General features: G+C 35.8%; 2 protein-coding genes across 2 annotated transcripts; both read left to right on the forward strand.

Moving 5' to 3' along the window:
- Window positions 1-1599: 1599 nt before the first annotated feature.
- Window positions 1600-10674, forward strand: LOC107830422 (putative plant SNARE 13). The gene is made up of 10 exons (XM_016657967.2): window positions 1600-2086; window positions 4185-4277; window positions 4678-4771; window positions 6914-6951; window positions 7573-7667; window positions 9108-9187; window positions 9293-9349; window positions 9436-9528; window positions 9651-9725; window positions 10178-10674. Exons 1-10 carry the CDS (start codon window positions 2007-2009, stop codon window positions 10280-10282), a joined length of 810 nt encoding a protein of 269 aa, XP_016513453.1. The 5' UTR covers window positions 1600-2006; the 3' UTR covers window positions 10283-10674.
- Window positions 10675-13449: 2775 nt separating this feature from the next.
- On the forward strand, window positions 13450-26082 carry LOC107830423 (conserved oligomeric Golgi complex subunit 7). Its single transcript, XM_075231312.1, has 10 exons — window positions 13450-13798; window positions 14288-14377; window positions 14528-14647; window positions 14729-14830; window positions 14944-15218; window positions 22550-22695; window positions 23122-23320; window positions 24051-24729; window positions 24888-25220; window positions 25583-26082. The coding sequence occupies exons 1-10, from the start codon at window positions 13514-13516 to the stop codon at window positions 25859-25861; spliced, it is 2508 nt and encodes an 835-aa protein (XP_075087413.1). The 5' UTR covers window positions 13450-13513; the 3' UTR covers window positions 25862-26082.
- Window positions 26083-27003: the final 921 nt, after the last annotated feature.

Here is a 27003-nt window from a genome sequence, read left to right on the forward strand (position 1 = left end):
GCTACTCACTAGGTTTTTGTTACTCTATCTAATTAATTAGGTTGGATTAGTAAGCCATATGTTTACATCAATCTTCATATATCTAGTAATGACAATGCTAGTGGTATGTATTTCTTCATCCTTAGCTGAATATCTTGACGAGGCTCGAGCTCTGAATATATAGTCGTTGCATGTAGCGTTTTGCCCATAATTAAACTTTTCGATACGAATTCAGATTAGTCGGACCCTAAAACGCATACGAAACGTGAGTGAGAGACCAAAAAAAGAATCTTCATATGAAGAAGTGGAACCATGATTTCAAGTTTATGTGTTCGAAATTCTAATCGTTTTAAGTTACTGGGTTCTAAATTAAATAATTTTATATATTTAATTATTTTTTAAAGACAAATACAATATTCGAATCAAATCTACTGGATTCAACCGAACTCGCTCCAGATACTGTGGCTCCGCACCTGTTCATATAGTAAGTAGAGTATTTATGTAACACTCATGATGCACATTGTTTTGCTATTATCCTTCAGCACGTTTTATGTCAAATTCTGACAAATGCAGTAACCGTTGGTTGACTCTCCTAATAATTAGTTAACGTAAGTTTCTCGAAAGCATGGATTAGAATAATTAAGAAATTAGAGGACGAAATCATAATTTTCAAAAGAAAGTGATCGTTAGAAAAATATTGCAATTAGTGGACTTCTTAACGGTAATGATTCTTGTCTATTGCCAGCTCAAGTACTGGCTATATTATTAATTAATTTGGATCACACAACTTTTGGACGGATAAAACAACCACTCCATAAAGGTAGTTTTGGTTCAAATATAAATTTGATGGGTTCACGAACACAATATATTTTTAAAATTTTAGCTTCAAATATGTTATTTATTACAATCTTAGTGCCTTCAAAAAATATTATTTAATTACAATTTTAGTAATTTCTCATATTTATATTTATGTTTCATGTCAAAAATATTAAATTTTACTAAAACCAATAAATATAAACTGATCTCTGAATGATTAGATGGACATGACGAATTCGAATTTTAATATCATATATAAAGTTTGGTATTCGAGATTTCGCGTAGAAAGTAAAAATCCCACAATAGATTTTTCCCAATAATAAACAAAAATCACTAACTGTAGGTATACTTATTTTTTTTCTTCCATTTATTAATTTTTATCTTTAAAGAGTGTGATAGTGTAGGAGATTAGGAGTCACCGTCAAGAATTATGATGCCATAAATACAATTCTTTATCGTTAATCACATTTTTCAAGTTCGAACCTTAAAAACGAGAAAATCCTAAAAAAAAGTAATTTATTTTTTAATGAATCTTACAATGTATAAATCAGAACTGTTAGGAGCCCAAAAATAATTAAACAAAATATAAAATTGATCGATTGACTGAAACTAATTATATTTGCTTGGCCAAAAAGTACATAAAATATATATATATATTATATGTATATAATATATATATATATATATATATTATATATTATCGACTATTATTTTTGGGACCAATTAAATTATATATTTTTCAAAATAATTAGGTGCAGGAAACTAATGCAAGGGTGTCAAAGGAAAAGAACAGAAAAAAGTGTCCATTGGCAGCCTGTACTTCCATTATTATTTTCCTTATTAACAAACACACAAATAATCAATTCTTTTTTTCCTCTCTTTCTCATCCCTTCTTTTCCCTTTTTTTTTTTCCCCTTTCAAGAACCCTAAACCATCCCAAATCCAATTTCTTTTCCCTCTATGTATTTTCTGTCCCTTGTTAAAAACTCAACTTGAGAGCTATCAGTTTTCAATTTCAGTTATTTGCAAAAGTAGCCACTTTTAATCTCTATTTTGTTAAAAATGGTGTGATTTCTGGGTAAATTGTCAATTTTTGCAGAGTTGGGTATTGTTTTAATATCTTTGATCTGCCGGTGAGGAATTTGTTTGGGGTTCTAATCCGGCAATAAACGAAGAAGAAGAAGAATAAGAGAAAATTGGAGGCCCCAAAAATGGCGAATTTGGACTTGCAAATGAACCCACAAATGGAGCAGATCCATGGAGAAATTCGCGATAATTTCCGAGCCCTAGCGTAAATTCTCCATTCTTTTTCTTATTCTTTTTTCATTTAATGAATAGTTGAATACTGTTGCTTTTTTTTTTTCTTCTTTCTTTCCATTTTTGATTTGCATTATGTATTTTTAGATATAATAATTTGAAATAAAAGGGGCCTAAATGAAGTGGGACAGATATAGAGGATTCATATAGCCGACCCCAACTAATTTTGGATTGAGTCATAGTTATTTTTTTTAATGGTGTTTGGGCTAGCTTGCACTCACCTCAATTATTCCACCGGGTATACCTTACAGGTACCGGGGTAACTTTGCACACTAAAGCTTAGGGAAATGGGAAGAAACCACCTACTGTTTTTTTGCCTCTGCTTGGGTTTAGTGGTAGTTATTTCTTGTTGTAGAGATAAAAATGGAAACTTTCAAGCTTGTACTGTAGGATAGAGCAGTTAATTGAGATATGATTGAAGTTATTGTAGTTGTTGTTTCTTGTTGTAGAGATAATAATGGAATCTTTCAGGCTTGTACTTTAGGATAGAGCAATTAATGGAGATATTATAGAATATAATGAAAACTGTCTGCCTTTCCTTTGTGAGAATGGCTCTGAATTTAATTGCTTTATATTCTTATGCTTCAACAGTGAAATGAGAGAAGTCTCCCTCTCATAGCAGTATAGCTATAATGAAAAACCCGGATGGTTAAATCTTTATTTTTTTCCTATTTTGGTGTCTTGGGTGGAACTCCACCTATGTGCATGTGCAAAAGCATAGAACTTGGATAAGAAAAGATGGTTGTGGTTGGTTAATGGTAGACTAAACAAATAGTCTAATGATATAGGGAATTCTTAATGCCAACCCAGCTAATTTGGGGTTGAGGTTTGGGTGATTCATTTATTTGAAGTTATGGGTGGAGCTCAGCCTACATGCATGTGCAAAAGCATAAAGCCTGGATACAGGAAAAAGTGTCGTGGTAGGTTGACGACTAGGCTAAACAAATAGTCTAATTATGATACAGAGGATTTTGTATAGCCCATTCCAACTAGTTTGGCACTGAAGGTTAGTTAATTGATTGATTTGAACTTGGGGTTTGGTTGGGTGTCAGTTAGAGATTTAAGTTAGTTTGCGGTGGAGCTCCTTTGAGAGATGTCTTCTAACTTGTCATGAATTCTGAGGTGGTTTCAGTATCTGCTGAGTCATTATCTTTGTTGGTTAGTAAATCTGTTAAGTTATTATAGTAGCTTAAACTCTTTTTTCTGAGGAATGATTGTCAAGTTATTGCTCTTGATTTAGGAGCCCCATTTTACTATTTTAGCTAGTCAAATAATCTAATGCTATGGCCCCCAGATGTATTATAGATGAGACAAAAAAATGTCAGAGACTGAATTGCTAAATGAATCATCTTAACGGAGAATGAGAAACTAGGCCGTTTACTAAGTGTACTGTACGTTGGACCAATAACAGATAATAGGAGATTATGATATTGCAAATTAATGCTCTTTCATTTGTTACCCGTGTCACCCATAATTGCTGTTTGCTTCTCTGTCCATTAAAGTGCTTTTCGTAACTTTTTGGTTAAAATAGTAAAATATTGAAGGATGATATGACACCGCCAAGGTTTATAGTCCAGCAGTATCAGTGGGATTCTTCCAAACTATAGGTATTGGTTCGATTTCGATCCCAGTACCCACTCTCCCCGGCTATGAATACATGCATAATTGAAACTTGCTGTAGTCTCTCCCCCCCCCCCCCCCCCAAAAAAAAAAAAAAAAAACCTATCTATCTACACACACAGAGTTACAAAGGGCGTCTGGTCTTAGTAAGATTGTGCTTTTTGCCTGCCAGTGAAGATATTTTTTTGTAACTGTTAGCTCTTTTGTTTTAATCACGACGCCGGCCCCACTAGCTTGGAGATCAAGGCGTAGTAATAATAGTTGTTGCTTTTGCAGCAGATCATTCAGTATTTATTTCCTCTTTTCTGTTTCTATTGTTTCATTGAGAGTGCTTTGTGGTTTCCTACCAGATTTCTGTTCCTTAACCGGCAATACCTGTGCATGGCCCTGAGCATTTCCTTTTCACTGCATTGTACACTTATTTGCATGTTTGTTTTTCTATTTTTCCTCAGAAATGGCTTTCAAAAGCTGGATAAGATCAAAGATTCCAACAGACAGAGTAAACAGTTGGAAGAGCTTACAGGGAAGATGAGAGAATGTAAAAGGTAGCACTTTTTATCTTCTCCCTGATTCCGTACTTGTATAGATGGAATTGCCCACCTTTAGTGATGCCACATTTGTTCTTTCAATTTCGAGAATTGTGTTTGATCCTTCAAAATTAAATCAGGAATTCAAACAATTAGAACGGTTTATGTCTAAGCTGAATAAACTTTTTTTTATAAAGGTCTCAAGATTAAAAAACTCAATACCGACTAAAAGACATTATAGTATTTATTTTGGTCCTGAATTTTGTCTGTTTTTTACGAGTTCTTATTTCTAGTTTACTAAGGTTATTAGAGTGCTTAACTTTATCAGAAATAACTGTGTTATTACTTGTGAATTCGAATAATTAGTTTCCTTGTTACAGTGATCGTTAATACTTTTACTTTCCAATTCTTCTTCAAGGTTAATTAAAGAGTTTGATCGTGAAATTAAAGATGAGGAGAGTAGAAATCCTCCTGAGATCAGCAAACAACTCAATGATGAGAAGCAATCAATGGTAAGTTGGAATCTCTAATTAAGAAAAGGGGTTTTGTCGGAATCCCATTTGGGCTTGAAGTGGTAAGCAACCCATGCACTCCAATGGTTGACTATCTTAGTTTATTCTATAACCACATGCTAATTTTGATTCATCTGTTTCCCTTTTTCTGTGCGCTGCGCTATGATCACTGTCGTTCTGAACATAAGCTTTGATCGAAGAGTGAGATTTGAAAATAATAAATAACCATGAAAACTCAGAGCACAATCTCAACGTACTGTAGTTACAAAAGAGTGCATTTACCTTGAAAAGGAGAAACAATTATCCATTTTCATTTAGTTAACACTGTTTACTTTTGGAAGGGACATTCTATGTAACTAAACTCTCATTTTAAGGTTACTGGATAAGCAATGAGTTCCTACTTCACATAAGTTTTTATCTATTGTTACACTTTTTACTGCAATTGAATTGAGACTTTGATGATTTGTGCACTTCGGCATTATAGTTTTGGTTTCATTTTCACTTTCCTCAATATATTTTTTTGAGTTAATACCCTAAAACCCCCTTAAACTCTCACGTTTTTGTCAGTTTCCTACTTAAACTATTCGGTGTCCCCAAAATCCCCCTGAACTATATTGTTCTTCATATTAAAACCCCCTCGTTGATGACATGGCATAACGTGTGTAAACACTCGATTGGGAGCGCGTGGCAGCTGAAAAAAGCCATCAAAATGGCTCACATGACAGAAAATAATGGCTAATTAGCCTAACCCTCTTTCACATTTATTTTTTTAATAAATATTCTCCTTATTTCAGTTATATGCACCTTTCTTCCTCATTTTTTTTACCATTCTTCCTTATTATTTTTACTTTTCTTCTTTATTTTTCACCTTCGTCTCATTTTTAAACCTTTTTTCTTCAATTCTCCGTATGAGTTTCCTTTGGAAAAATTTCTCCCTCTCTTGTTTCCTCTGAAATGATTTATTCTCTTTCTTGTTTTAGTCTCTTTCATGTCTTACACATATTGTTGAAAGAATACGAATTTAAATCTTCTTATTAAACCTAACACCTTGTAAAGAATAAAGTTGAATCTCTTGAACCTTCTTTATGTAATCTGGATTTAGAGAATGTAATTGTTGGCCAATTGATTATTTATTTGCGAAATTTTAATTGTGTAATCTTTTTTATTTAATATAAGATGCTTTTTAAGAAATGCAACACTATATGCCTTTATTTATATTTTTACTGTGCTGCAAAGTGAATATAAATAAGGACTTATTCAATTGTAGTTTAGCATTAAGCACAATCACAATTAAATCTAAAATTAACATAGTACATTAGATATTATTTTGGTCAAAACTCCTAAAATTAATCAACCATCCGAGAGTAATACATCATGAGTAAACAATATAAAAACTTTGTACAAACCATAAGCTAATATAGTTAGACAGACACACCTTTAAAAGTCCAACATGTGGTTTTAATATATAGGGGAATATAGTTCAGGGGGGTTTTGGGGACACCAGATAGTTTAAGTAGGTAACTGACAAAAACGTGATAGTTTAGGCGGGTTTTAGGTTGAGTTAAATAGCCACGTGTAGTGCTACATGGCACGTTTTTTAGATAATTAGGAGCGTGTACTAGACGCGCCTCTAAGAATGCAATGAGGGTTTTTTAATATGAAGGGCAATATAGTTCAGGTGGGTTTTGGGGACACCGAATAGTTTAAGTAGGAAACTGACAAAATCATGGTAGTTTAGGGGGATTTTAGGGTATTAACTCTTTTTTTTTTTTGCTTCCAAGTGTACTATCAAGCTGTCTGTGAATCCACATAAAACTTAAGCCACCAATCCTTCGGCACATCCTTCAAAACCAGCATGTTTTTGTCTTTTGGTGTGTTTCTCTTGTAAATCACAAGCGGCACTTTCCACTTTGGATCTCCATAAAAAAGGTTGTGACGAAGGGATCAAGATATGTGGGTGCTAATATCAATTTCGGGCATTGTCTTACCGGAGCCCAACTTGTTTGGGACTGAGGCGTAGTAATAGTAGTAGTAGATTAGTAGTCTTTGCCAAACTAACATTTTGGTTTGGTCCATTCACAGGATTAATATTATGCATATCACTTCTATGGAATACTGTTCTAAATTTGCTTAATTTTGCAGATCAAAGAGCTAAACTCATATGTGGCCTTGAGAAAAACGTGAGTTAATTTCTCCAATTTTTCTTTTTCCACTCTGGTTTCTGCTCCCAGAAAAGTTTCATCTCTTTTTATCTTAACTCGGGTGCTGTATCACGTAGAACTTGATTGTGTGGAATGTTTGGAGGATGGATATGTACTTAGCTGTTAATGAATTTTTGGATTTGCATGGCTTGGTTTGTGAATTATATAATGTGTATACACAGAGACCGACTCAAGGATGCAATCCCAGTATACATCAATAGGCTGTTACTTGTCAATAAAGTTACTCTAAAAAACTGATTGACATGGTTTGTCATTCAAAGATCAAACCTTCTAATTCTCGGGTTGGTTTTTGACATCAGTTGGATTGACTTCTTCAGAAGAAAATTTCTTGCATTTGGAAACTATACAAAAGTAGTACAGACCCACATTTTTAAGTCAAAGTTTTTGAAAAGGAATTTTTCTTTTAAAAGTTCAAGAAAATTGTGGCCAATGAAAAGTTATTTGAGTCGCAAGAAAAGAATTCTTAAAAACCTGATGCTGCTCCTTCATTATCTAATTATTAATTTATTATTTTAGGTTCTTTGATACAGTTAACAGATGTTTTCTGTTACCTCTCTTATTTCTGTTGCTGCTACGCAGGTATATGAGCAGTCTTGGCAATAAGAGGGTTGAACTATTTGACATGGGAGGTGCAAGTGAACCAACAGCAGAGGAAAATGTCCAAATGGCATCAGGTTGGAGCAATAACCCATTAGTACGGCTAAATTTTCTACAAAGGTTCAAAAGGGAAAATCATTAGATTTTACTTTTAATCAAGAATTCACAAACCACAAAATCTGAAATGCACAAACTCAGGACACATGAGGCAAGGTGGTCAGTATTTTCAAATTCCATCTAGGTGTGATTGTTTTGGAATCAGAACTGAAGATGGATTTATAACTAGACTCCTGTTGTTTTTGTTTTCCCCTCTATCCGATTCTTGGTATATTGGGGTCTAAAAAGCTTGATGGAAGAGTTGGCTGCCATTGATTCGTGGAATGGGAATAGACTTTTATACGAAAGGAAAAAAGAGAGGAGGAAACTGGGTGTGATAGCATGTCTGAACAAAACACCACCTACTCATGCACGACTCTTCAGCATGTATCCATGTTTAGATTCCGAAATGAGAACCATGATTCACAACGTCAACTTGTTTGCATAGCTTTTTGTTTTACTATATGTTACAGTTTTTGCTTGTGAAACTGCTGCATTTCCCTTTGTTTTAAGAGAAATCTTAACTGTCAAAACAAGATTGACTGAAGGGAGAGGTCTAGGGAGCATATTTATAAGGTTCTGACTTTGTTTAGCTTCTCTTTTCCAATTATTCGGACTTTGATGGAAGCATTTCTCTGAAGTAATTTTTGCTTAGCTTTCCATTAATAGATCTTAATATGCATGGCTTTATACTGTATTAGTCCCCCTAAAAAAGAGGCATTAGTGTTTATGTGCCCCCCTCCCCCCAAAGCGCGCTGATCTGCGCGACTACTAGTGATTCCAACTTCACGTTCTTGAGTTGTAGAGAACAATCCGAACTGAGACAATCACTTTGGATTCATTCACCTACAGCCCTCCTTCCCTGTTTAATTGCCACTCTAGCACGTGCATAGCCCAGCCCATGAGGGCCATTGCCGATTTGGCGTCCTCTCTGCCTTTCCTCCTGTATATCGCTGGCAGTCCTTCACGAATGCGGCACACACCTATTAAACAACCTTATGAAGCTATGAGGAATTAAAATATTACCTTTTGCCTTTTGTGATTGCAAAAAGACCTGCTGCACTTTCTTGCCACCATCTTTTTTTACCAGCACGGCAACGATAAAATGTGACTAATTACCCCTACTACTTTAGGAGTCATTATTTCAATTATGTGTCACAGCCTGTTCTATTTTGTAATGGTGCTGATAAGCTTTCCGTCTTATATCTTGTCTGTTCCGCATCTGTGTGAAGATGAGCAGAAAATCATCCGTGTTCATGTGTCAGTTGTGTTTATACTAGCTGTGCATATCCAATTTGACCTAGCAATAGTTGGATGCATCACTTGACTGGTTTATATCTTAATGTATCGTTATGAGAATGCATCAAGCAACTTGTGGACCCATTTTTCTGGTCTTCTCATTCATTTTAATTTTCTTGCAGCAATGTCAAATCAGGAGCTTATCAGTGCTGGAAATAAGACAATGGATGAAACTGATCAAGCCATTGAGCGGTCCAAACAGGTTCATAGTTCATTTTGACGCTGTTTCAAGATATCTACCATCCGTATTTTAAGCTTGTTTCGGGATATCTACCATCCGTATTTTAAAGTTATTTCTAATTTGTAGGTTGTTCACCAAACACTTGAAGTGGGAACACAAACCGCTACTACCTTGAAAGGCCAAGTGAGTATCATCATAATTGTTCATCTCCTTTGTTTTGTTGGTTTTAGAACATCCGTATAAATATTGGTAGTCTCTTTGTTATGTAGACTGATCAAATGGGTCGTGTTGTCAATGAGCTTGACACAATTCAGTTCTCCATTAAAAAGGCATCCCAGCTTGTCAAGGAAATTGGACGGCAGGTGTGTTTGTAAAGTCCCCCATATTTATGCCATAAACTGTTTGTGTTCTTTCTTTACCATAAACTGTTTGTGTTCTTTCTTTCTCTTTGTAGATTAATTAATCTAGCTCCCAACTTTTTCAGGTTGCCACGGATAAATGCATCATGCTTTTCCTCTTCCTCATTGTCTGTGGTGTAATTGCCATAATTGTTGTGAAGGTAGTTTCTCATGCCATGGGTTAGTTTAAGCAAATAAATATATTGTTGATATCCTTGCTTAGTTCAACTCAAGACCACATATTGCTGTTCTGCCACTTATCACCCACCCAAAAAAAAGAGTTGCAGTTCTGCTTAAAATTGTAGATGTGTAGGTCATGAAATTTCGGAAAAAGGCTTTCCATTTTTTGAGATTGTTATAGACGCGGTTTTGTTATATGTTATTACTATGCTTTAGTGTCTACCGTCTGCGTGGATGCATAAAAGAGCTCATATTTTTTCTATGCAAGTGCTGACTGTAGGTCGGAAAAAAGGTGTTGATTGTAGTTGGTGACATCTTCGGGCTCTCACTATTTTTAGCCTATTTCTGCATTCTACGTCTGCAATCTGTTAAGTTGTTCACCAGACTATCTGCTAAATGTTCTGTTTAACAGCTTCTTTAATTATGCTTTCAGGTTGTGAATCCCCACAACAAAGACATAAGGGATATCCCTGGACTGGCTCCTCCAGCGCCTTCACGGAGATTGCTATATCTAAAGCCTGGACAAGATTTCGTGTAAATCTGTAAGGACGGATCTATCCAATTTTCTATATGGTGCCACTGTAAAGAAGTATCAGAGGAATGCTATTCATGGAGAGCTGTTTGTTTACTGTGATCTCCTTGCCTGAGTTGTGCATACCGTATTTGTTCTGTTGTGCATTTCTTTTTCTTTTGTTTCCTTTTTTCTATTATGTAAATCATACACGATATTTGTCTTGTATTCACCTTCTTTTCCATTTTATGGTGCATTGGATTCATTCTGTAAACTCTTTGAGTGTAGAAGAGTTGCAAGGAGACGTAGAAAACAACTACTATACTCATTTATGCTATTTCTTCATTTATGTATGTCCAACACTGCTGTTTTGAGGTCGATTTAGATGACCACGTGAATGAGTTTCGTTTATTTCTTTATCTTTGAAGTGGTAAATCACTCTTCGGGTGCCAATGGTGCCCCCCCCCCCCCAAAAAACCCCACCCCCCCACTTTTCGGTGTCTTTTCCCCATTGGTGACATGATGCTGTTGGAATTGAAACTGCTATTCACAAGAAATATCCAAAGTTGACAACTTGTTCATTCTGTGTGCTAATTTGTCTTTCTAGGTACAGTTCTGAAGAATGGTCAGAGTTTAAATTGGTAGTGATGGCTAAATGTGCAGATAATGCAGGGATTATGATGCAAAATTTGGTTTGCAATTTTCTCCTTTGATTACTTGAAACTGCAGATACAAAGGACCCTCTGGATATTCCCTTGATAGGTGCCAAGTGCCGAGCCATGGGGTCGGGATAGACGGATTTAGGATTTAAAGTCAATGAGTTTAAAATATCGTTATATTCGCTATTCTTATATGAAGATGAGTTCAAACTTAATGGACCGTTAGTATAAATATAGGATAACTCTGTTCACTAATGTTAAACAAATAGGAAGAGATCACTTAGCAACTTCTTATGTCTGCTGAAAATTGAATTCCTATCTGCAATCATTATCTGCGATGATTGTGATGAAAAAAAATTCAAAGCTATAATTGAATTGTCTCCAGTTAATGATTTGGCATTGGGATGAAACAAAGAAGGAAAGTGACTGGGTTATGGGTATGACTAAAATTTCTATTTTTGTTATTTTGCTTGCCAAACTTCCAACAAGATAATACCGAATACCAACTCATTAATTTAGATAGCAACAAACAACTTGAATTAATGATACCAATGACATCTATAGCAAAAAGAATAAAACCTTTCAATCATATCGTTTTCACACAGATTAAGAAATTTAATTTTTAATATTAGTTAGCAATAAAATTGATCATATTAACGTTTACTATCTTTTCACATAAATACTCCAACACTATTTACATCAAGCACAATATAAAAAAAAATAATTAATTCATTCTTGAAATATGGAAAAATCAGATATTTTGGACCATAAAAAAAGACCAAAAAATCACTTGGACCGATAGAGTAGTAATCTACTTCCAAGTTTCCTGTTTTGTATTTTGTGAGTCTATTTTACACATGATTATATTGTAATAATCAAATCTCAATATTGGTAGAGTTCAGTTTTACCAGTACAAATGAATAAAAGTTAACTTGATCAAATCAGTAACTTAGTTTGATCAAATAAAGCCACGACAAAGTTCCTTTAATAAGATTCTTCTATATTTCTATTTTTAAATTATCATAAGTACTAGAAGAAATTTTCAAATCAGTTACCAATTTCTAAACATTTTCCTTCAACGTTCTTAATTTCTTTTCCATTTCTTGTTTTGGGTAAGCTGAAGATATCTTCATCATAATTTAAAATAAAGAACATCACCGCGAAATCAAACTCCACATCAACAAATCCGAGCTTCCTCTCCAAATTCAATTCACCACTACTTCGCTACAAATGTGGCTAGGGTGTTCATAAAAATCGAACCAAACCGACCAAAAAAATCGATACTTTTTAGGTTTGGTTTGGTTTTGATTTTGAATTTTAAAATCGATCAAATTTAGTTTGGTTTAAATAGAAAAATAACCGAAAAAATCAGAACCAAACCGACTATAGAAGTAACTATTTAAATATTATTTACACACACACACACACACACACACACACACATATATATATATAAAAAGTTTCTAAAATTTTATGGTACAATTAGTCGTTTGTATTTTTAGTCTAGTTCTTTACTATTATAATAATCTAATTCTTTGCTTGTAGTTTTCTTTTCCTAAGTACAAAGGATTTATTTTTTGTTAAAATAATTAATTTTTAATTGAGTAATTAAATTATTCATCACTATTTGATTCAATTATCATCAATACATCTTGGTAAATGATAGATTTCTCAAAGAGCAATTGGTTTGGTAATGTTACGTTGAAAATGTAGTAGGCAGAATATGTGGTTGGTAGTGTATGTCTCATATTTAAGAAAAAACCTGATAAATAACCGAAAAATAATAAAAACTGATAAAAAACGAATCGATAAAAAATCGATTTAATTTGTTTGGTTTGGTTCTAATATTTGAAGAATTGATTTACTTTGTTCGATTTCTTTTTAGGGAAAACTGATCCAAATCGAACTATGAACAAAAAAGAGGTAAAATAGCGGATTTTGGCAGCGGAACAAGAATAAGAAGGGGGCGGAGGATGGCGGGAATTGGATTTTGGGAAATATTTTTCTATTTATGAAAATAATAATTACATTTATATACTATGACCAATGTGTAATATCTGAAATTCCACTTTACTTTGTCATTAACCTCAATCACCTATTAACGTTAATTAGGACTCGTTTGAAACTTTTTTTCACTTTTTTTTTTTTCCGAAATTAGTGTTTGGTCATGAAAATTTCAAATTTCACTTAAAGTTAAATTTCGATTTTTTTTCAAAATTTTAAAAAATTCAAAAAGTTATTTTTCAAAAAATTTTCACTTCAAAGCAATCACAAAAATTCAAAAATAGCTACAAATTATATTTCATGTCTAAACACAACTCTAATTTACAAATATTATTTTCTAACTTGAAAACAAATTTTATTTTTTTTCGAAATTTCACAATTCTTATGTCCAAATGCCAACTTAATAGAGGTCACATAGCCAATAATTAAGACTTGAAGGTCTTTTAATTAAAACCAGTTATAAAACAAAGGGTACTTTTGTTTGTTTTAAGAAAATAAAGGGGTAAAAAAGCAAAATACTAGTGCTACAATTGCATGATCTCTCTGTTGTAAGTTGTAACAAACAGAGAAGTGGAGAAGATACAAATTGGAAAGGATGTTTGGGGATCTGAGTTCCTTCTCCGACGAGAAATTCGACCCGAAAAAATGGATAAACGGCGCGTGTCAGTCACGGAACCCACAGGATCCAGTGGTCAAACACCTAATGGATTTGGAAATGAAGCTTCAGATGGTTTCCGAAGAGATCGCCGCTTCCCTTGAGGAGCAAAGCGCCGCCGCACTCCTCCGTGTTCCCCGCACCACTCGCGATGTCAGCCGCCTCCGTGATGATTCTCTCACCCTTCGCTCCGCTCTCTCCGCCATCCTCCTCAAGCTTAAAAAGGTCGGTTCCGCATTTCATTGTTGCTATAGTTAAAATGTAAAATTTTAGGGTTCCTTTTTTTTTTGAGTGTGTAGAATTTGTAATTCTGAGAATTTACTTACAAGTCTTCAATTATAGGCTTACCAGTAGTACTAGTACTATTCTTGTATTTTCTTGGTCCTGGTTCTTTATTATTACATTCCGTTACCCTATTTCATTGTTGTTTCTATTGTTTGTTGCTTTATTATCACTGTTCCTTGTACCAAGGGTTTATAGAAAACAACCTATCTACCTTCACAAGGCAGGGGATAAGGTATACGTACACATTATTCTCCCCATACCGCACATGTGGGATTACACTATTTTTTTTTTTTTTTTTTTTTTTGTTGTTGTTGTTGTTGTTGTTGTCTTCAGTTATAAGCTTGGTATTATGAGAATATAGTTCAATAATTGTGGGTTTTTATAGCAATGAGTAATTCCCCTTTCTCACAACTTTGAATTCCTTCTCAGGCTGAGGGATCATCTGCTGAATCTGTAGCTACACTTGCCAAAGTTGATGCTGTCAAGCGCAGAATGGAAGCTGCATATGAGACTTTGCAGGTAATGCTTTTCTTAAAGTGATTTTTAACTTAAATTTCAACTCTAGATAAAAAACATCCCCTGTATCTAAGGCTACACTAACAATTGTTCCAGTTTCCTGCTAACTTTTTTTCCCCTGTATTTAAAAAACTTGTATTTTCTTGTTGGAAGGATGCTGCTGGTTTAACTCAACTAAGCTCAACAGTGGAGGATGTATTTGCCAGTGGTGATCTTCCACGAGCTGCAGAAACTCTGGCTAATATGAGGCACTGCTTGGCTGCCGTTGGAGAGGTGGTGTTTTAACTTGCTTGTTTTTAGTTACATAACAATGTGTGTCACAGTTGCTTTATTAAAGTTCCGTGCTATTTTCAGGTTGCGGAATTTGCTAATATTAGGAGGCAGCTTGAAGTTTTAGAAGATAGACTAGACTCAATGGTCCAACCTCGACTAACAGATGCTCTAAGCAATCGAAAGGTGACTTTAGTTGTCTTTCTCCTTTGTAACCCTTTCTAAAAGTTACTTTTTTTATGTTTTCAAGTGAATGCATTAAACATAGGAGACAATAAAAGACCCTCGTTATTTTATAGGTTGATGTTGCCCAAGAAATGCGTGCTATTCTACTGAGAATTGGGAGATTCAAGTCCTTAGAGATCCACTACACCAACTTCCACATCAAGCCAATAAAGCGGCATTGGGAAGATTTTAACTTGAGGCAGCAGGCTAATAAAGTTGCAAATGAGAAAAGTGAAACAGAAAGGTTATCAAATGCTCAGGATTTTCATTCATCCACGATATCATTCTCAAGTTGGCTGCCTAGTTTCTACGATGAATTGTTGCTTTATCTTGAACAGGAGTGGAAGTGGTACGGATTGCTTTTCATCAACTTTTATTCAGAATTCTACTTGGTTTTGCCCCTAGGGCTTTGCTTGACGCACTGTGAGATGTGAGAATGGGCGCATGTGATGAGCTAGAACCCTACCATTCACTAGGAGCTCGGAATTTGAATGAGAGTAGGGTAGAGGGGGAGGCCATAATGTCCCGAGTTTTGAACTGTGGGCCAACTATTGTTGGGCCAACTAACTTACCTGGGGATTTTCGGTTATCAAAAAAGAAAAAAAAATCTACTTCGTTTTTCTGCTGGACTGTAATTGGAAGTCATATGCTCACTTGCTTTCAGAAAATTTTAATGTTGTCTTACTAGAAGTTATATAATTATTAATAGAAAAAAAGTTTCATTATTGATTGAACTGCTTATATGTTAGAGTGACATCTAGATGTCGATTCTTATATAAGTACAGGTAAGGAATGAAAAAGATCTATCTATCAGAAGACTGAAATGGAAAAAAGTCCCTAAAATGAATGGTTGAGTGGTTGCAGTGTTGTGAAGAGCGTGAAGCGAGAAAAAGCGACAAACCCCATTTCGCTTAAAGCGAGAAGCGAAGCGCTCACTTTTTTGAAGTGAAGCGAAATTTATAAAAAAAAAAAATAAAAAAAAATATTGCATAGACAACACATGTAATTGTAAGCAAATGTTCAATACTTCAATGTAAAAACTAAATAGTAGCATCAATTAAAGCACAAAATGAGCATCCTATTCTTCTACAAGATTGTCAAATTCTTGTATTCCACTATCATTATTATATTGCTCGTCATCTTCTTCAACTTCTTCTTCTCCATCAACTAGGGACAAAGTAGCTGCCTCTTTTCCCTTCTTCTGTGAACTTGAAGTTGAGGTACTCCCCCTCAAACCATAAATCCTCTCCCCAATTCCACGCGCCTCCGCAACATCACCCCAAGTGAAATCAGAAGTTTCCTCAAATACTTCTTTATCTGCATGATCTTCCGGGACTCCAGTTAGCCATTCATTAGCATCATCGATGTTGTCCAAACTAATTGGATCAATTACATTGCGAGCGTTGTAACGACGCCTCAATGTTCTATTGTACTTAATGAATACTAGATCATTGAGACGCTTCAAGGTTAGTTTGTTCCTTTTTTTGGTATGAACCTGCAAATAATAAGTAATTAGTAAGTTTAGGACAATTGAGATATAATTTAATTATCTCAATATACTAAATCTTTCTTCTTAGTTCTTACATGTTCAAACACGCTCCAATTCCTTTCACACCCGGATGAGCTACATGTTAGACTTAGAACCTTGATGGAAAACTTTTGTAAATCCGGAGTGGAATGGCCATATTGCTTCCACCATTCAACTGTAGAAGTAGAACAAATTTTCAAAACATAATATTGATAAAGAAATAACTTATTAACTATAAAACAACATATAAGCACTCGCTCACCTGGTGACTTCGTCTTTCTTTGTCTAATCGCCATGTTTTTTCCAAAAAGTTGCTCAGCATTCCTATAAATACTAAATTGCTCTGTTATTTTATCTTACACGGATTCTTCAGGTATCAACTTCTCAATACATTCATAGTATCCATTCCACAGAGGTTCATCTCCTAGAATCCTTTCTTCATTGTCATAAAACAGTTCCGGGTTCAAAACAAGTCCAGCTGCATGTAAAGGGCTATGAAGCTTACTATCCTACCTTTTATCTATGATCTCAAAGACTCTTTTGTATTTTCTTTGATCACTAAACGAGACTTGAATAGCCTCCTTTGCCCTATCCATTGCTTCGTACAGGTAGCCCATTGGTGGCCTTTGCTCCCCATCCACCAAACGAAGCACTTTAACTAAAGGACCACCAATCTTCAATGCATGAACCACATTGTTCCAGAATGAAGGAGAAAGTATAATATCTGCAGATTCTCTCCCTCGAGCTTCCCTTCCATAGGCACTGTTAGTGTACTCATCTGAAACAAACAACTTCTTCAAATTGCTTTTTTGCTCATACATCCTATGCAAAGTCAAGAAAGCAGTAGCAAATCTTGTCTTTGCGGGTTTCACCAAGCTTCTTTGTTTAGTGAATCTCTTCATCATATTTAATAACAAAGGCCTTTGAACAATATAGGAATGCACTCTAATTGCCTGATTAAAGATTGAACTAAAGGGTCTTTCCTTGAAAATGTCACCGAAGATCAAATTAATGGAATGTGCTGCACACGGAGTCCAATAAATATGCGAGTACCCAGCAGACATCAAATCGCCAGCTTTAACATTTTCACTGGCGTTGTCCGTGACAACTTGAACAACATTTTCTGCTCCAATAGAGTCTATTGTACTCTTGAACAAGGAGTACATTTTGGTTGAATCAGTCGAAGAGTCGCTTGCATCAACGGACTCAAGAAACAGGCTTCCCTTAGGAGAATTCACCAAGATATTGATGATCATTTTTCCATTTCTCGCCGTCCACTTATCCATCATAATGGAACAACCAAACTTGTTCCATTCTACTTTGTGCTCCTCCACGATTTTGTTCACCTCTGCCACCTCTTTTTTTAGATATGGCCCTCTAACTTCATGATATGTTGGAGGCTTCATTCCTGGACCATATTGGCCTACGGCCTCAATAAAAGCAGAAAAAGTGTCGGTATAATTAACACAATTAAAAGGAAGACCTGCATCATACATCCACCGCGCAAACATTGTAATTGCACGATCCCTCAAAATCGTTTTGGCATCAATTTGAGGATTACCACTTTTTCCTTCCTTATCTCCAGATTTTTGCGAGAAGTAACAATCCATAGGACCTTTGGTCTTGCCAGTAGATCCACAACTAGAAGACATTGGTTGCATCCTTTCCCGTTTTTGTGATTTTGGTGGAAGCGACGAAGCATCGTCACTTCTTCTGTTTCATCATCGTCATCAAGACTATACAGTTCTTGTTCATGAATCAGTTGAGTCTTTTACTCTCTCTTTTTATGAAGGAATGCTTTCAAATCTTCCTTCACATGCGACGGAACTTTAGGACAAGATGCGACATTTGGATCACCGCCGATTAGATGCGCTTTTTGACGATAGATTCCTCCATTTGAAATCTTGTCACAAAAAAGACATCTAATTGCCATCTTGTTGGTCTCGCAAACTCTTTCAGAGTAAGCCCAAGCCGGATCTTTCCTATCTTCTTTTGGCGCCATTAAAAGAACAACTACATAACACATAACTCATAAGAAAGGCAATAAGAACTAAGAATAAACTACAAAGGATATAAAAAATCATAGGAATTCTCTGTTAATAACTGGAAAAATTGGGCAGTAAAATTCTGGAAAAAATTTGCCAGCATTTTGCTGCTTTTTGGACGTTTAGAAAGAAAAAGAAGAAGAAGAAGAATGAAAATCAGAAGTTCCGAACATACCTCTTGAAGTCTTGAACTTGAAGTTGAAGAAGAAGAAGAACAACCCTAGTTGATGATTTGAGATTCTTTCAGAAATCAGAAGTAGATGAAGAAGAAGTCGTTGCTGTTGGAAGTTGAAGAATACTAGTCGCTGTTGTTGAAGGTCAGCGTCTAATCCAAAAAACTTATTTTTAATAAAATAGGGTTGGGTATTTTAATAAAGAGAAGCGGACGCTTCTTCTCTTCGCTTCGCTTCGCTTTCCCTGCTTCTCGCTTAAAGCGATGAAGCGAGCGCTTTTTTAAACACTGAGTGGTTAAGGCATAAGAATGATAACTTGGAGATTACCACGGTTGAAGTGCTGCTATAAGACTCAGTGTGACCCCATCTACTCTAACATTGGTAGATAGGTTATCTGGCACCTGCATTTTTGGGCTATAGCGGGCTGCTCAATGAGTTGGTGATGTAGAAAAAAAAAACATGAAATGGAAAAAATTGCTCGTTCTTTCTGATTCATTTCGTTGCTTCATTTACATTGCTTATTTTTTTTTTTGGATTTCTTTTTTCTATCCTCTTTCTTAGGTGCTCTGTTTTGTCTCTCGTATACCTATTCCCTCCTCACTACTAGTAATAAGAAATGAAAACTGAGGTCAAAGGTTACATGCGACCTGTGGGTGACAGGCTGCATATTTAAGTTGATACTATTTCGAACTGATAAGCAGAAAGAGAAAAATAAGACATAAAACAGGGTCAAAGCAGGGTAGGGGTGGCATGTGGGCCGGTTAGGACCGAGACAGGCCCAGGACTGCAAGCCCACATGGGCAGTGGGCCTAAACGGTCCTAACTGGATAAGACCGGGACCGTGGGGTGATGGGTCGGGCAGTGGGCCGGTCTTATAGGGGAGGCCCGCGAGACCGGGACCGGCTCAGAAGTGGGCCGGTTCAAGTGGTCCTAAACGGGCCCAACGGATAATTTTTAAAAAAAAAAAAATTGACCGTTTGGCCATTTAAAAACTAGCCGTTGGCTATTTTGCAAATAGCCATTTAACCCCCCAAATTTTGTTTTAACCCCAAACTTTTTATAATTACACTTTTTCCCTATTTTCAACTATAAATACCCCCTCATTCTTTCATTTTTCTCACAAAATCATCAATTTCTCTCTAATATTCTTCTATAATTGCTTACTTAATTGTTACAATTTGTGCAAAATTGTGAAGTTGGTGAATTGAAGTCTTCAAGTCTTCAACGATAATTATTTTTCAACAAGTTGTTCGTCAATTCGGTAAACTCGTTCCAACTCTTAAGTTTTAATATTATAGTTTTGTTTGTTCTATTTACTTTGCTTGATTCATTAAGATGGTTTATTCCCTAAAAAAAATATTTAGTAAAAATAAGGGAAAATCCAAGATTGGTGAATCTAGTGGCCAATCGGTTCCTTCTCCACTTCCTCGGCTCCCCGGCCGAAACCTGTTACCCGTCCTACACCTGCTATTCTTGATAGCGATAATAGTTTATTACAATTTACCGAGAGTCAATTTTGCCATAATATTGCCCCCGGTGAATAATTAAACCATGAATATATGAATGCTCTTTATGGTAATCCAACTATTGATGAAAATGATGATGAAGAAATAGATTTTGATGAAACGCAACCGGATGACGATACACCCACTAGTCCTGCTCCTGAAGTTAACCCAACTAATAATAATCCAAATGATCCCCGTCTGACCCTCCTGTTACTTCCCCTACTTTTTCTAGACAACCTTTTAAACGGGCAGAAACATCTCTTGTTTGGCCATTTTTACTCAACTAAGAGAAAAAAATAGGGTATTAAGTGTAAAACTTGTGGCAAAGAGTTAGTTTTTAAATATGTTGGAAGTCCGGGGGGGGGGGGACTGGAAGTTTGACTAGACACATATTGCTACACCCTCAAGATAAAGCTAGATATTTTCGTATGAAAGCTTTGGCCGAGGGGACAAGTGCACCTAGTCAGGCTGACCTTAGTACCGGGTCAAATCAATTTCAACCGGGAATTAACACTGTTACCGGTGGTATTTTATATTATGATCCAAAAAAAGATCGGGAAGAATTGACAGAAATGGTTACTGTTATGTGCTTATCCTATAGTTTTCCTTCTAACCCTCACTTTGTGCATTATATTAGAAAAGTTTATAATCCTACTTATAAAGGTTTTCCTCGCACAACCGTAAAGAGTGATATTTATAAATATAAACATGAATATGAACAATATTTGCGCTATTTATTTACTCATATAAATTGTCGTGTTGCTATTACAACTGATATTGGTAGAAGTGGTAATGACTGTGATTACCTTACGTGTTACCAGTCATTGGATTGATGAGGATTGGTTAATGCAAAAGCGCATTATTGCTTATAGAATAATTAATTCACGTCACACAGGGCATTTTATTTCTAGCACGATTACAAATATTTGTAGATATTTTTGCATTAGTCATAAAATAATGTCAGTTTCAATGGATAATGCTACTAGTAACACAAATGCTGTAGCCTTGCTTACCACTACACTAAGTCCTGCATTTAGTAACATTTTTCATGTTAGATGTATTTGTCATATTTACCATTTAATTGTGGGTGATGGTATGCGAATTTTAAATATATATATTGAATATAGCTTATATATATATATATATATATATATATATATATACTATACTATATATACATCTTAATATAGTAAGATGTATATATAGTATAGTATATATATATATATATATATATATAGAGAGAGAGAGAGATATCTTAAGCCATATTCGATAGTATATATATATATATATATATATATATATATATATATATATATATCTTAAGATGTATATATAGTATATAAATCGAATATAGCTTATATATCTTAAGATGTATATATAGTATAGTATAGTATATATATATTATAACGCATTGCTTTGAATATCTCTTTACAATATTTTTGTCTTTAAATTTGAATTAAAAAATTTAGGTGACAATTCTATAATATAATTTACTAGGAATTGCCTTAGATATTTTTATTACCATTTTTTTCTCTAACTTGTATAAAAATAATTTAAAAAATAGAAAGTTTCTGTTGGGCCCACTTAGGCCCGGGACCGGCCCACTTAACACGGGACCGCTAGTTCGTGGTCCCGGACCGGTTCCAACGAGAAGCCCGCGAAGCCCGGGACCGCTTAGGACCGGCCCACTTAGGACCGGGCCCGCGAAGCCCACTTAGGACCGGGCCCGACCCACATGCCACCCCTAAAGCAGGGAAAAGAGTGAGCACTTGGTTACTGTAGAAAAGCCTTTTCTAAGGGAAGAATCATAGGAGAGACCAAATTGACTGGCATTCTTTTATACCCGATCCGAGCTGTTAATGGCATTGCAGATATAGTATTCATAGAGAAACTTTAGAATCGAAATTACATTTACCAAATCATATTGTTTGGAGTAAGTGATGAGAGGATTCAAAAGTTTCTCCTTACTCAAAGAGAAATATTAGAATCATCTCATCACTTTCTTCAAGCATTATGATTTGGCGAATGTAATGTTGAATGGCATTGCGACCTCTTTTCTGCAGTTCTTATTTGATCACTTCTAAAGCACGAAAGCATCTTGGTTTTTCCGGGGAAGGGTTCGGCATTACATGGTTAATCAGTGAGGGTTTTTTTGGGGGGGAAGGGAAGGGCATTGAGTGGTTAATTGGTGACATACTAGTTTAAGTTTAATATGCCACAGCTACTAAATTTGCTAGTCTGATTTATGATGAAGATGCCTTTGATTCAATATTCACCAATCTCTTGCTTTATAACTCACCCATGGCCTTCCACACCCCCACCCCCCCCCAAAAAAAAACTCAAGAAGATAAAGAAGATTAAAGAGGAGGCAAAGCTTAGGACATCGCTATTTGATGTACCTTAGTGAACAATAGATCTTTTTGTTGCAGGTGTATGCTTGCCTTTCCAGAAGAATTCAGAAATCTTGTACCAAACCTACTAATTGAAACAATGTCAGCTATTGGTATGAGCTTTGCATCACAGATTAACCTTGCCACTGGGGATGCCGTGCCTGAGACAAAAGCCTTGGCTAAAGGTGAGGTTTTATTATTCTTTAGGAGTTTTTAGGAATCATGTTTTAAACATAGACTTCTTGCTCTCTTGCATAGTTTCACGTAGTTTCATCCAAGTGAAAATGTTTGTCGTGTTTTCTGATCTTTCAGTTATGATGCTGCCTTCTCTGTTTCATCAAACATTCTGAAGAATCGGTGTCCAACTAGTTTCCAAGCATATAAGTGGCTTAAAGTAGTTATATATATATATATGGAAGATTGAAAATTGAAGTTTCAAAGTGAAAATCAGCTATTTGGATGCCGCTATTATCATTTTGTGCATGGAAAGAATCAGCTCTAATTTACCTATTATATTCTTTTTGGACGCCGCTATCTCTATTCTTTTTGGATACTCAAAGTTCTTGGATATTTTCCACCCATCATGCCTCAGATTTTGCATTAAATTTCAGGTATAATCGATATCTCAAATGGAGATTTGCCAAAAGGTGCCAAGATTCAGTCTAAACATTTGGAGGCCCTAATTGAACTTCATAATACAACAGGGAGCTTTGCTAGGAACATTCAACACCTGTTTTCAGACGCTGATCCACAAGTTCTGTCAGATGCTCTGAAGGCAGTCTACCTTCCTTATGAATCTTTCAAAAGGCGGTAAGCATACAAAAAGCAAATATTCTTGTTTATCACATTTGACTTCACAAATTCACATACTTTTTTGCTGCATATGGCATCCCTTATCCAGATACCACATTTTTTCTATTCTTCCTGGTTCTCCCCTTTTAAGAGCAGTGCACTTAGTCTTATGTGAAGGTCTTTTGTTTGATTGAAATGCATTTATATGGTGGGGTTGAGTTGAGTACCATTGCCATGTAAGTTATTGAGCATTGGTCCTTTCAAGTCTTGGATTATTGAGTTGGAAAAGTTTGTTCTTGACTAGGTGATTGAGTTGAAAAAATCTAATGCTTTTGATGAGGTTCTTCTTCTTTCACTTCTTTTCTGCAGGTGTTTTTAGGAATAATGATTACTTAAATTCTTGTGATATGGAGATCTTACATCACACTGTTTGCTCTCTTACATCCTAGACCTTTCTGCTAGTTAATTTTATGCATAGCTGGAACTGGTTGTTATAAATAAGTATTAACTCATAGGTCAATTAACATGAGGTTTCCTGCTTAGGTATTGTCATCATCCTGGTACTACCATAGATGTTGAGTATTTACATGTAGAAATCTCAAAATTTGGTGGTTCTCTGAAACTGTTGAGCATTTTGTTCAAGTACTTTGCCTGGTGTCATTGGAGGATCTGGATTGTAATCGCAAGGTCATCTGCTTTTGCAGTGTCAAGTATTCGTACACTAAATGCTTTTAAAATTGTGATCTAGATATGGACAAATGGAGCGTGCAGTTCTCTCTGGTGAGATTGCAGGACTTGATCTCAGAGGAGCTGCTGTTACTCTAGTGGGAGTCCAGGGAGTTGAGCTTAGTGAAACTGTACGAAGGATGGAAGAGTCAATTCCACACGTTATTTTGCTTCTTGAAGCAGCAGTTGAAAGATGCATCAACTTTACTGGTGGTTCCGAGGTGGAGGAGCTAATTCTTGCGCTGGATGATGTTATGCTACAATACATTTCCACTTTGCAGGAGAACCTAAAATCATTGAGAGCTGTTTGTGGACTGGATATGGATGCTACTAGTACAAAGAAAGACACAGGAGCAGAAAGAAGGGAAGCAGCTCCAAATGCACGTAAAGTTGATTTCACATCAAGTGAGGAAGAGTGGTCATTTGTTCAAGGTGCACTGCAGATCCTCACGGTTGCTGATTGTTTAACCAGTAGATCTTCAGTCTTTGAAGCTTCCCTCAAGGCTACTCTTGCTAGGTTGAATACAAGTCTCGCTCTCTCAGTTTTTGGGCCAAGTATTGGTAAGAACCAACCAGATGTAGTCAATGATGATGGAAGTGGGCAATTATCTGTGGCTCGAAGGGTGGCCTTGGATGTGGCAGCTGTGAAGCTACTGGATATTCCTGAGAAGGGTCGGAAGCTTCTTAATTTGTTGGAGCAGGTCAGTGGCTCCCACAATAGTTACACATATCTGGGAGCTCATCTTTCTTCTGATTCGCTTAGCAATTCTATCCTTCTATTCCTTTAATGCATCCTTGCCAATCTTCTGCTATGCAATTTGATTTTACATTGATAACTTCTCTCTTGTGCGTTCTGCAGTCTAAAGATCCCAGATTCCATGCACTTCCAGTAGCATCACAACGAGTTACGGCTTTCACAGACGCAGTCAGTGAGCTTGTTTATGATGTTCTCATATCAAAAGTACGGCAGCAGTTCATTGGTCTGTCACGCCTGCCCATATGGTCATCTGTTGAAGAACATAGTGCTAGGCCCCTTCCAACCTTCAGCGCATACCCCCAGTCTTATGTGACTGGTGTTGGTGAATATCTCCTTACTTTACCCCAACAGCTAGAGCCACTTGTAGAGAATATTTCCAACAGTGATCCCAATGCTGATGAGGCCCAGTACTTTGCAACTGAATGGATGTTTAAGGTATTATTTTTTACTTAAATATTTTATGATGAACTGTTGAGCAAATACCTACAGGTATCTGTGCTATCAACTGAGAGCTTTATTTCACATGGGTCAACAACACCATTACTCCATCTATAATGTTCAAATAAAAATTCTCTAGAATGCCAAAGCCTGAACTAACATAAACTTTAGTAAAAGTTATCACTAGGACACATCTAGAAGCTGAGTTTGACTACGAACTACTTGTGGGGAGTGCGTTGTTTGCTCTTTCTAGGAAATCGTCATTGTTGAGACACTGACCAACTAGTTATTTCCATGTCTCCAAATGTATTCTCTCACAACTATAAGGTGATTGATTTTCCTTTGCCTTTATTGAAAAGGTTGCTGAAGGTGCCACTGCACTTTACATGGAACAGCTTCGAGGGATCCAGTACATAACAGATCGTGGAGCACAGCAGCTTTCTGTTGATATAGAGTATCTAAGCAATGTACTCTCAGCTCTATCAATGCCAATTCCTACAGTTCTTGCCACATTCCAGACATGTTTTTCAACACCTAGAAATCAGCTCAAGGATCTTATAAAAACAGATTCAGGGAATCAGCTTGATCTTCCTACTGCTAATCTTGTCTGCAAGATGCGACGTATCAGTTTAGAATAATAACTACTTCTTAGTCATGCTGTTACAGGAATAAATTTCACCAATGCGCTCGACTCGTGCTGCAGAAGGACCAAACCAGACCCATTTATTGTAGAGAGTTTGTTTTCCTTTTTCTTCATAGATAGCAATTATGTTTACTTTCAAGACCTTGACAAAGTTTTTTACAAGTACCGTTGTCGAGCTATATGTGAAAGATAAACATAGAGCGAGTTGGATCTTAATTTTGTCTCTTTTTCTTTTCTTTCGCAACCATAGGTTTTGTTTGTTTGTGCAATAATAGTAGAATTCCAGCGGTACAGATCGCTTTTGGTTAAGGAAGGTTATATTGTGGGTATTGATACCTCGTTTGGTATACGCTTAGGGGTCGTTTGGTTGGAAAGAAGTTATCCAAGGATTAATTATCTCATGGGTCGTTTGGTTGGAAAGAAGTTATTCAAGGATTAATTATTTCGGGATTAGTTATTCCACCTTTCCATGAGATAAAAAAACACTACAATACCGGGATAATTAATCCTAGAATTAATTATACTGTAATTTTTTTCCAACCAAACATGGGATACTTTTTTTAAATTTAATTTCGGGGTTAATTATTCCTTATTCCTCGTATCAAACGAATCCTACTTTCTTGCTCCTTTCCCGTTCTGCAACCGTCTCAGTATAAATTATATATGGACTTTGGTTCAAAGATAAAATCACTAGGTACTGTCAAAAGTAATTCCAATCTAAAATTCTGCATAAATTATAAAATGTTTGATTAGTCGCGTAAAAAAATAAATACTGCATAAATTAACATAACGTTTTGTTGGCCCTTTTAAACTACTCCCCATTGTTATACCCGCATAAGTTATGTGAGAATGTGTTTATTTTATGTAGGATAAAATGCGAAATAAAAAGATTTGCTTTAGCAATACGGTTAAGTCTAAGAATAACATCGTTGCATTATTATTCATTTGTATAATTACAACGTGAACTAAACGAACGACCCCTTATAGACAGAGAAATTTTCAGAAACCACTAGTGTTTAGTGACTATTAACTTCCTATAGCTACTATTCAGTTGTTACGGTAGTGCATTCGACTAAAAATAAGGGGGTTACAGTTGTACGCGATTGTATTCACATGTCTTCGCACCATGTATTCATG

This window comes from Nicotiana tabacum, chromosome 15 (genome assembly GCF_000715075.1).
Source record: "Nicotiana tabacum cultivar K326 chromosome 15, ASM71507v2, whole genome shotgun sequence".
Taxonomy (NCBI): Eukaryota; Viridiplantae; Streptophyta; class Magnoliopsida; order Solanales; family Solanaceae; genus Nicotiana; species Nicotiana tabacum.

Excerpts from the sequence above, each read along its gene's own strand:
- LOC107830423 (XM_075231312.1), top strand. The coding sequence starts at position 13,514 with ATGTTTGGGGATCTGAGTTCCTTCTCCGACGAGAAATTCGACCCGAAA. Across the intron at positions 22,696-23,121 it reads GACAAAAGCCTTGGCTAAAG|GTATAATCGATATCTCAAAT; the intron begins GTGAGGTTTTAT and ends ATTAAATTTCAG. Across the intron at positions 23,321-24,050 it reads TATGAATCTTTCAAAAGGCG|ATATGGACAAATGGAGCGTG; the intron begins GTAAGCATACAA and ends ATTGTGATCTAG.
- LOC107830422 (XM_016657967.2), top strand. The coding sequence starts at position 2,007 with ATGGCGAATTTGGACTTGCAAATGAACCCACAAATGGAGCAGATCCAT. Across the intron at positions 6,952-7,572 it reads TATGTGGCCTTGAGAAAAAC|GTATATGAGCAGTCTTGGCA; the intron begins GTGAGTTAATTT and ends GCTGCTACGCAG. Across the intron at positions 9,529-9,650 it reads TCAAGGAAATTGGACGGCAG|GTTGCCACGGATAAATGCAT; the intron begins GTGTGTTTGTAA and ends CAACTTTTTCAG.